The sequence below is a fragment of the Chelonoidis abingdonii genome, chromosome 11, assembly GCF_003597395.2.
Source record: "Chelonoidis abingdonii isolate Lonesome George chromosome 11, CheloAbing_2.0, whole genome shotgun sequence".
NCBI lineage: Eukaryota > Metazoa > Chordata > Testudines > Testudinidae > Chelonoidis > Chelonoidis abingdonii.
The window spans coordinates 60623865-60634717 of NC_133779.1; the positions used below are offsets into that span (position 1 = coordinate 60623865).

General features: G+C 61.9%; 1 protein-coding gene across 1 annotated transcript; it reads left to right on the top strand.

The window, feature by feature from the left end:
• Positions 1-16: 16 nt before the first annotated feature.
• Positions 17-10359, top strand: LOC116838227 (protein BTG3-like). The gene is made up of 5 exons (XM_032803282.2): positions 17-32; positions 7834-8014; positions 8353-8490; positions 8952-9162; positions 9709-10359. Exons 2-5 carry the CDS (start codon positions 7842-7844, stop codon positions 9895-9897), a joined length of 711 nt encoding a protein of 236 aa, XP_032659173.1. The 5' UTR covers positions 17-32; positions 7834-7841; the 3' UTR covers positions 9898-10359.
• The last annotated feature ends 494 nt before the right edge of the window (positions 10360-10853 follow it).

Here is a 10853-nt window from a genome sequence, read left to right on the forward strand (position 1 = left end):
TCTGGGCTGCAAAAGGGGGGTCTCCCCTGTCGGTCAGCACTGGCCTGATGCCCTGGGGGACGCTGTGCTGCTGGGGGGCAGCTTGGGGGGGTCTCCCCTGGAGGTCAGCGCTGGCCCGATGCCCTGGGAGGGCACTGGGGGGCGCTGTGCTGCTGGGGGGCAGCTTGGGGGGTCTCCCCTGGCGGTCAGCGCTGGCCCGGTACCCTGGGGGGCACTCGGGGGAGCTGTGCTGCTGGGGGGCAGCTTGGGGGGGTCTCCCCGGGAGGTCAGCGCTGGCCCAATGCCCTGGGGGGGCACTGGGGGGCTCCCGGAGGTCAGTCGGCGGGCCCGATTGCCCTGGGTGGGGCAGGGGTGGGGGCTCTCGGGAGGTCAGCGCTGGCCATTCTGACTACGTGAAAAATAGCGGTGCTGGGGTAGGCCCGGTGAAGAGGGATCTCCCTGGATGGGGGTCAGGTGGGGGGTAGGGGGAGGGGGAAAGTTTGGGAGTCGCTCGGCCCCCAGCGTCCTGTCACCGTTCCCCCTCGCCTTCGCCCCCGCCCCTCTAGACTCGCGCGGCCCCCCGGTGCCCCCGCTGGGGCGTGCGGAGGAGGGGAGGGGCGAGGCCGGACGTTTCCCACGGCCGCAGGATTTCCATTATTGGGCGTACGTAGCGAGGCGGGATCCCCACTTCGCGCCCGGCTCCCGGCCGAGCCAGCCCGAGCAAACAGAACCCGACTTGGCCAGCGGCGAGAGGAGCGCGCCGACGGGTGGCGGGCGGGCGGGGGTCGGGGCGATCGCGGGGGGCTCGGGAAGGGGGAGGGGGCTCGCGGGGGGCGCCAGATTAAGAGGGAGGGATCGCGCTGCGTGGGGCCGGAAAGAGGGTCGGGCAGAGCCCTTGTCTGTGTCTGGGGGGGTCATGCGTTTGGAGCCCCACGCGGAGGCCGCAGGTCTTGGGGGGGGCCTCAGCTGGGGTGGGTTGATCACCCTTGCGCTGCCGGCGGGGTCTCGCTCGTTGGGTCTGGGGGCCGGGAAAGCCAGCAACACTCCCGGGAGTGGGGGGCTGAGATAGTGTGGGGTCCCCCCGGGCTGAGATATTGGGTCCCACGGGCTGGGGGAGCGCGTAGGTTGTGTGATGGTGTGTGGAGGTGGGTGGGGGGTGCGCGGTTGTGGGGGTCTTCGAGGGCGGTTCCTCTGTTGATGATCCAATGTTGTCTGTTTGTAGCTGCTTATTCCTTGTGGCTGGTTTGTGTCCTTGTTGTCTTCTAAGGCCTGTTCCTTGACTGGGTGGGTCGTTGCGTGTGCGCAATGTGTTGTTCTGTAATGGTTGCTATCTTTTGTTGTTGTTGAGGTGTTGGTGTCGGAAATGTGCTGTTTATTTGTAATGGCTGTATAATTTTATTGATCTGTCATGTGTGCCCTGAGTATGTGACTGTAGCTGCTGATGCATCTTGTGGTGGGTTGTGGGATGTGTTCGGTGCAATTGTTGTATCGTCTGGCTGTTCGGGTGTGATGATATTTGTGTGTGTGGGTGGGCTGGGTGCGGTTGTTGTGCGTCTTACATCTTGATGTGCCTTATATCTTTGTGATGTATGTTCTCTTGAGTGACGGTCATGGTTATCGATAAGCCTCGGTGTGTAGTGTGGTGTTGGGACGCCGCATTACATTTCCCCTCTTCCTTGCAGAGAATGATTTTAACACCTCCTGGCTTTTCAGTAGTCCACACAACACAAACAGGTGTTGGCTTCCCCGACTGTCTACTGTGCGGCCTTGTCTCACGCAATCGGGCCCTGTTGGGGGTCCTGTTAGCAGAAAACTACGTCTTTGCCTTGGGTCGGCCCTGGCTTGGTTACCAGGTGCCAGCAGGCTGGCGAGGCGCCAGCCCGGTCCTACCTGGGGGCGGGTCGGGGGGGTGGCGTTGTCTGTCTCCACACCTGTGTCTTCTGGAGCTCTCATTTCTCCAGGGTGTCTTTCCCTCTCCTGTCTCTATTTGGGGCTTGCCTGACGTGTCTGCTGGGATGTGTGTATCCTTCTCTGGGAGGGGGGTCTTCTGTGTTGTGTGTCGTGTGTGTGTGTTGAGTGTGTGGATTGTGGTGTGGTGGGTTGACCGAGGGGGCTCTGCCCAATGTGTTTCTCTGTTCTGTGTGTTTGTGGGGTGTGATGACACTTCGGCTGTGAACTTTTCAGGTTTTTATTTTGAGATGTGGGTCTTTTGTGCACCTGTGGATCTGTTGTGTATTTCTTCTTGCAGGTTGGTTTGTCTTTGCCTGTGTCTGTGTTGTGTTGATTGCGTGGCATTATCAGCTTCCGGGGGGTGTGTTTGGGGAACAGTCTGGGGTCTGTCTGTTCTGTGGGGGTGTCTCTAGCCCTGACTCTGCCCTTCTCATGCCTGTATCTGCTGTCTGATGGGTTGTGTGGGGAAGCGAGTGTCTCTCCCTGCCTGTCGCCCCTGAGTTCGCGGGAGCAGCGGCTTGTGTGTAACCACTCTCTTGCAACACCGCTGGCGCAGGCTGAGGTGTGGGGGACCAGGCGGGGGCGGTGTGTGCAGGAACAGGCCAAGGAAGGCGGAAGATGATCCGGATTGATGGACCCTGGAGGGGAGTGTTGTGGGGCAGTGCATGCGGTGATGGGCCCATGGAGGGGATTTGTGGGGACAGGGATGCCAGCGGTATGGGCCGTGGAGGGGGATCTAGCTGGTGGGCAGGGATGCCAGCGTGATGGCCGGGAGGGGGATTCTGGTGGTGGCGCACAGGATGTCCGGTTGATGGGCCCATGGAGGGGGATTGGTGGGGGGCAGGGCCTGCCAGGGAGATGGGCCCATGGAGGAGCGATCATGGTGGGGGCAGGATGCCAGGCAGGCCGGGGGGTCTAGAAGCCCAGCTGAGCAGACGAGATTGCTGATGTAACAGGGCTGCAACTCCTACTTTTGTTCCTGACTCGTTGGGTTGATGTTCTGGGCTTGCGCAGGCCCACAGAACCCCCTCCGCCGCTCCTTGGCTACCAGCGGACCCCCGGCCCTTGGAGTGGCTTTAATCCCTCGCTGCCCCAGAGCTCCGCCGTACGCAGCGGCGGTGCGGAAGCCCCCCTGAGTCCCTTACCCAGCCCCCCTTGCTCATGCACTAGACCTCGACCCACCGCAGCAGCTCACTGCATCCCGTCCATCCCACAGGACAAGCCGATGAGAGAGGAGGGTGAGACACGGAGGGCGGGGGCCGCGGAGTTCCTGTCACGCCTGGATGAACCGTGCAGCAAGCCGGCGTGGATAAGGGGCGCATGGAAGCAGTTTGTGGGAGCGCCTGGCCGCCAGTCCTTCAAGAGAGGTACAGTCGGCACTGGTACCCCAGGAACCCGCCAAGGGGCAGGCTACAGGATAGGGGGCACGAGGAGAGTGAAGGGGACCGGGGGAGGGGGGGGGCTGGCCGGCCCGTGCGGCCAGTTGGCGTAGCTGGCTGCCACCCAGGGGGTGCGGCCGTGAGGGGGTGAAGCACGTTGCAGGCGGGCAGCTGGGCTTGGGCGGTCGTGGGGCCGATTTTGCCAGGCAGGTCAGTAAACTCTTTGCCCTGGGTGCGGGGGCAGGGAGCCATCAGTGGGGCGCGCGGCGAGTGCGTGGTCGCTGCGATGGGGGGAGGGGGGAGTCGTGTTTGCAGGGCGCTTTGGGATGTGGAGGCGGTGCGGGAGGGTTCCTGGTTGGGCCCCTGGCGGTCTGACCCCTCCCCCCGCGCGTGGCGTGCGTGCGCGCGGGGACCTCCAGGTGTATCCGCATCAAACCGGGCAGCAGCGGGTGGATGAGTCGCTTGCTCCGGGCCTGTGCGGGCCTGCGGCTGGAGTACCGGAGCTGGCGCTGCCACGGGAGCTCTCGCTCATGGAGCGACGCGGCGGGGGGAGGTCTGCCTGCAGCGTGAGCGTCCTCCCTGCCCCAAACTTCCCCTCTGGCTGGGTTTAGCCCCTTCCCTAGCTCCAGGCACCCCTGGCTGCTTCCATCTGCAGACAAAAGCCCTACTACCGTTGCAGCGCCTGCGAGAATCACACAATGGCGCACCGAAGCTGCACCCAGGACTCCTGGGTTCTTTTTTCCTGTGGTTTTTTCCCCCCCATGGGACCCGCCCCCCGTTCATGCACGTAGGGTCACAGTGTGCGTGCGGGCGCGGGGAGGCCAGGCACCTAAACCTGTGCCCCATACTCCCTCTAGGAGGAAGCGGACAGGTGGGGGCTGCTGGCTCAGTGGGGGAATGGGGCCATTTCTTCAAGTGGGGGAACCTGTTCGTGCTGGCTGGAGTCCGCAGGGTTGGCGGTGCGCTGGCTCAGTGGGAATGGTGGCATTCTGTCGGTGAGTGTGGGGAACCATGTTGCTGCTCATAGTCCCATTGTTGGATGCGTGGCTCAGGGCGGGTGTGGATGGGGCACGGTGGGGGCCCGGTTGACCTGTGGGCTTAATGGCGGGGCTCTGGTCCCAATTCTTTAAAGGGCGGGGAGAGGAGGTGCGGTGGGTGCGTCCCCCCCGCCACCTCGAATGCACGGCTGCCCCCCCTAGATCGGGGTGTTCGGAGTGAGACAGCCATACTTGCGCGAAGTGACACCCTCGGCTGAGGAGGGCAGCCAGCAAGGGACCACGGAGCTGAAGACGTCGGACTTATCATCAGCAAGTCACATCGGGAGAGCTCCCTCGGAGAGCGAGGATCAGCCCGGCCCTTCCCGGCACTCGCACCGCCCCGTGCCCAAACGCCCCAAGCAGACCCGGCCCTGCGGGCGGACCAGCAACGGGCTAGGTGGTCTTGGTGGGTTTTATAGTCTGCTGGGATGTGTGAATTGGGGGCTGGGGCCCCATTGGCCCGGTTTTGTTGCCTTGGAGGCGGAGGGTCTGGGTGTGCGCGCTGCTGGGAATGGGCTGACCCGAAATCAACACGGCACAGGTCTTCTGAAGGGCTGAGTCAGAAGGGCGGAGCCCTGGGTGTCCCCCCACAAGCCAGCCAGTCCACCCCCTCGGCGCTTGGGAGCGGAGGCTGGTCCCCATAGAGAAGAAAGGCGCCCACTAACCAATCTTCTCCGATTGGGGACGACAGTTCACAGCAGAATATGGTTCCAGTGGTGGCGATCTCAGCCAGGCAGAGAGGTTCCTTCTCAAAAAACAGCCCTGCGCCCGCCCCCAGAGGTTGTCTGCAAATCTCAGTGTGTCGGGCAAGGGAATCCCTGTGCCATTATAACAATCCACATGGCCCCACCCCGAGGCAGCCCACATCTCGAGCACAGCGAGCGGTCCCTGCTATCAACAGCCCCCCAGCGCGCCCACCCCAGAGGCAGCCACATCTCAGGCGCCAGGCAAGGGGGTCTCTGGTTATTTCAGACTCCTGCTAAGGTCTCTTTTCTCCCCCGCGCCCGCTGAGTTGTTCTACGTCCCCGGGGCACCAGGGGCTGTGGGGTGCAGGGAAGATGGGGGAGAGGAAGGGGTGCGGGGACTGGTTATGGGGTGGTGGAGGGAGGGGTTATGGGGTGCCGGAGGGGGGAGGAGAAGGAGGGACGGGAAATGGGATTTCCCAGACGCCAGGAAATGTTTCCAAACATCCTGGTGTGAGGAAAGAGGCGGTGACGTGGGGAGCGGGAGGGAGACCCCTGCCTGGGGGGGCGGGGATGGGATTGGGGCAGGTGAACCATAGGACTCAGGCGTCGGGGCTGGTATCTCCCCCCTCTCCGGTGACCCTGACATTGAGCTGGGCCATGTGGCGAGGGGGCTCGAGATCAAAAGTGTGTGTGGGGGGGAACCATGGGGGGAGATGGAGGAATGTGACCCCCCCTTCGCCCCCAGCTGTTGCTTGGGGGACAGCAACAACCCCTCCTCCACCATGGTCACCCACAGTGGAGACCAGCCTGGGATTCCCCCCACCCCAGGGGAGCCCGGGGCTGGAGTGTCTGGGATTTGGGGGGGACAGGAGGCAGGTTCCCCAGGGCTTGGTCCAGGTTTCCCCTCCCTGAGAAGTTTTCTTGACAGTCCCATAAATGAGAGCTGGAGCTGGGTGTGTCAGGTTGGGGGGGCGGGGGAGATTGTGGGGGGTCGTTCTGGGTACCTCTGTGAGACCAGGTGGCTGTGTAGCTGTATCCTTGTGGCTGTGTGTCATTGTGTATCTGAATGGCTGTATCCTTGTGACTGTGTGTGTCTCTGTGCGCAACTGTGTATCTGTATGGTTGTATCCTTGTGGTTGTGTGAGTGTGTGTCTGGATGTGACTGTTTATTTGTATGGCTGTATCTTTGTGACTGTGTGTCCTGAGTGTGACTGTATCTGCATGACTGCATCTTTGTGGTTGTGTGTGGGGATGTGTCTGGGTGCAATTGTGTATCTGTCTGGCTGTTCTGTGATGATATTTGTGTGTGTCTGGGTGCGGTTGTTTGTGCGTCTACATCTCTGAGTGCCTATATCTTTGTGATGGTATGTCTCTGGGTGACGGTGTGTATCGATAAGCCTCGGTGTGTAGTGTGGTGTTGGGACCCGCACTACATTTCCCCTCTCCCTTGGAGAGAAATGATTAACACCTCTCTGGCCTTTTCAGAGCCACACACACAAACAGGGTTGGCTTCCCCGACTGTCTCTGTGGCCTTGTCTCTACGCAATCGGGCCCTGTTGGGGTCCTGTTTAGCAGAACTACGTCTGGCCTTGGGTCGGCCCTGCTGGGTTAGCCAGTGGCCAGCAGAGGCTGGAGGCCGCCAGCCCTGTGTCCATACCTGGCCGGGGGTGTCTCGTTGTCTGTCTCCACACCTGTGTCTTTGGGAGCCTCTTTCTCCAGGGGTGTCTTTCCCTCTTCCTGTCTCTATGTTGGGGGCTGCCTGACTGTGTCTGTGTGATTGTGTATCCTTCTCTGGGAGGGGGGTCTTTCTGTGTGTGTGTGTGTGTGTGTGTGTGTGTGTGTGTGTGTTGACGACTGCCCAACTGTGTTTGTCTCTGTTTCTTGGTGGGTATCTTGACACTTTCCTTGACACTTCATGTGTGTCTTTGTGCACCTGTGTGTGTGTATTTCTCTGCAGGTGTCTTTCTGTGTGTGTGTGTTGGGGACAGTCTGTCTGTCTGTTTCTCTGGGGGTGTCTCTTACCCTGACTCTGCCCTCTCTGCCTGTATCTCTGTCTGATGGGTGTGTGGGGAAGCGAGTGTCTCTCCCCTGCCTGTCGCCCCTGGAGTTCCGGAGCAGGCGGCTGTGTTGTAACCACCTTGCAACACCGCTGGGCAGGCTGAGGGTGGGGAGACCAGCGGGGGCAGGTTGTGCCAGGAAACAGGCCAAGGAAGGGGAGAGATGATACCGGAGTGATGGACCCGTGGAGGGGATCTGATTGGGGGCAGGATGCCAGGGTGATGGGCCCATGGAGGGGGATCTGGTGGGGGGCAGGATGCCAGGGTAATGGGCCCGTGGAGGGGGATCTGGTGGGGGGCAGGATGCCAGGGTGATGGGCCCGTGGAGGGGGATCTGGTGGGCGGCAGGATGTCAGGGTGATGGGCCCATGGAGGGGGATCTGGTGGGGGGCAGGATGCCAGGGAGATGGGCCCATGGAGGAGGATCTGGTGGGGGCAGGATGCCAGGCAGGCCGTGGGTCTGAGCCCAGCTGAGCAGACGATTGCTGATGTAACAGGGCTGCAATCCTACTGTTGTTTCCTGACTCGTGGTGATGTTACTGGCTTGCGTCAGCCCCACAAACCCCCTCCCCGCTCCTTGGCTACCAAGGGGGACCCCCGGCCCTTGGAGTGGCTTTAACCCCTCGCTGCCCAGAGCTCCCCTGGGATCCAGCCCCTCAAGCCCCCTGAGTCCCTTACCCAGCCCCCCTTGCTCTGCCTGACCTCGACCCCCGCAGCAGCTCACTGGCATCCCGTCCTCCCACAGGACAAGCCATGAGAGAGGAGGTGGACACGGGCGCCCAGTTCCTGTCACGCCTGGTGAACCGGCACAGCCGGCTGGATAAGGGGCGCATGGAGCAGTTTGGGGAGCGCCTGGCCGCCATCCTTCAAGAGAGGTACAGTCGGCACTGGTACCCCGAGAACCCCGCCAAGGGGCAGGCCTACAGGTATGGGGCACGGAGTGGGGAGGCACCGGGAGTGGGGTGGCCGCCCGTGCGGCAGTTTGGCGTAGCTGGCTGCACCACAGGTGGCCCGTGGGTGGAGCACGTTGCAGGGCGGGGGCAGCTGGGGGCTGCGTCGTGGGGCCGTTTGCCAGGCAGGTCAGTAACTCTTTGCCCTGGGTGCGGGGCAGGAGGCCATCATGGGGGGGGGCCGCAGCTGGGGGTCGCTGCATGGGTGGGAGGGGGGAGCTCTTTTGCAGGGCGCTTGGTGGGATGGTCACCTGCAGGGGTCCTGTTGGGCCCCTGGCGGTCTGACCCTCCCCCCCCGCTCTCTCCCACTCCAGGTGTATCCGCATCAACCGGCAGCAGCGGGTGGATGAGTCGCTGCTCCGGGCCTGTGCGGGCTGCGGGCTGGAGTACTCGGAGCTGGCGCTGCCACGGGAGCTCTCGCTCTGGATCGACCCGGGGGAGGTCTGCTGCAGGTGAGCTTCCCCCCTGCCCCACTCCCCCTCTGGCTGGGGTTAGCCCCTTCCCTAGCTCCAGGCACCCCTGCTGCTTCCATCTGGCAGGGGACAAAAGCCCTACTACCGTTGCAGCGCCTGGAGAATCACACAATGGCGCAGCCAGCTGCACCAGGACTCCTGGGTTCTTTCCTCCATGGGACCCCCTTCATGCACGTAGGGCTCACAGTGCTCCCACCAGGCACTGAACCCTGCCCCATACTCCTCTAGGAGGAGCAGGACAGGGTGGGGGCTGGCTGGCTCAGGGGAATGGGGCCATTCTTCTATAGTGGGAACCAGTTCTGCTCTAGTCCCAGGGTTGGGGACTGGCTGGCTCAGGGGGGGATGGGGCACGGGGCCCGTTGTGGGCTAATGGGGCTCTGGTCCCAATTTCTAAAGCATCTTCTCCCCCCCGCACCTCGAATGCACCTGCCCCCCCCTAGACTCGGGGAGAACAGCCAGTACTTCACAGTGAGCCCCTCGGAAGGGGGCAGCAGCAAGGGGACCCCGGAGCCTGAGACGTCGGACTATCACTCAGAGTCACCATCGGAGAGCTCCTCGGAGGACGAGGGATCAGCCCGGCCCTCCCCGGCACCGGCACCGGCCCCTGCCCAAACCCCAAGCAGACCCGCCCTGCGGGAGCCCAGCAAACAGGTGATGTGTGAATTGGGGGGCTGGGTCCCCATGGCCCGTTTGGTGCCTGAGGGCGGGAGGGGGTCCCTGTCCCTGCTGGGAATGGGGCTGAGGCCCAGCAAACTCAACACAGGCACAGGGCTTCTGAAGGGCTGAGTCAGAAGGGCCTGGAGCCTGTCCCCCCACAAGCCAGCCAGTCCACCCCTTGGCGCTGGAGCGGAGCTGGTGCCCCCTAGAGAAAGGCCCCATAACCCATCTCTCCGATGGGGACAGGTCACAGCAGATGTTCCAGTGGTGGCTGCATCTCAGCACCAGGCGAGAGGTTCCTTCAAAAACAGCCCCTGCGCCCCACCCCAGAGGTGGCTGCATCTCAGTGTCGGGCAAGGGATCCCTGCATAAACAATCCACATGCCCCACCCCAGAGGCAGCCACATCTCAGCACCAGGCGAGGGGTCCCTGCATCAACAGCCCCCACGCCCCACCCCAGAGGCAGCCACATCTCAGCGCCAGGCAAGGGGTCTCTGGTTATTTCAGACTCCTGCTAAGGTCTCTTTTCTCTCCCCGCAGGCCGCTGAGTTGTTCTACGTCCCGGCCCCCATGTGGGTCCCCTGCACCACCCAGCGCCTGGTCAGCTACATCCCCACCTACCAACCCTTCACCTTCTACTACGTCAGCGTCGGAGCAAAGCCCTCGCCGGTGAAGAAATCCAACCCCGACCGGCTGCGGCGCCTCACCCACCGGGCTGCAAGGGCTTAGGGGCAGGGCAGGGAGAGGGGAGAGCCCCCAGCCCCTCTCCCTCCTGCCCCCACATCCCTTCCCCCCCAGTGATCTCCACCAGGCTCCTAGGCTGAGACTGGGTGGAGCTCAGCACAGCAGTACAAACAGCACCACCCAGTGGCCATGCAGCGAGCCAGGCTGGAAATAGCTGAAAGTTGGGGATGTCCTGCCCCCATCCTCCTGCCCAGCTGGTGCCTTAAGGGTTAACGGCCCCACTTCTTGTGCAGGGAGTGTGGCCCCGTGTCTGTGAGGCTGAGCCAGTTGAGACTCAGTATCTTACAGGCCCATCTGCACAGGCAAAGTGCACGGGCAAACTTGCTGTGGAAGGGAAGACGGGCCTGGAAGCCAGGACACCTGAGTTCTCTCCCCACCTCTGGAAGGGGAGTGGGGTCTAGTGCTTAGAGCAAAGGGGAGCTGGGGGCCAGGACTCCTGGGTTACAGTGTCAGCTCTTCTGACCAGCTTCTGGCAAAAAAAACCCAAGCACACACACACAAAACCATCAAATATGTGCCTCAGTTTCCCCATCTGTAAAACTGGGATCATAACACTCACCTACCTCAGATTGGTGCTGCGGTGCAAACAAACACGGGCACTTTATAAAGGCTTTTTCCATGCTGCTTTGCCAGGCAGGGGAAAGGATTATTCTAATGATTTTAATATATATGCTGTAAATAGTGAGCCTCTGATATTTAATATATGGAAGCAGAGAGAGCTGTTTAGCAGGGAGGTGTGTTGGGGGGGGGGGTGTTTAATGCCAAATTTATTTATAGAGGGTTTTTTGCAAAAAAAAAAAAAATCAAAATCAAATCCTTTTTCTATAATTATTCACAAGTGCCTATTAAAGAGACCTCTGTGGTGACGCAGGAAATTGTGCGTGTCGGCAGCCGTGCGGAGCCTCTTTCATTGAGGGAGCAGGCAGGGCTGGGGGATTATT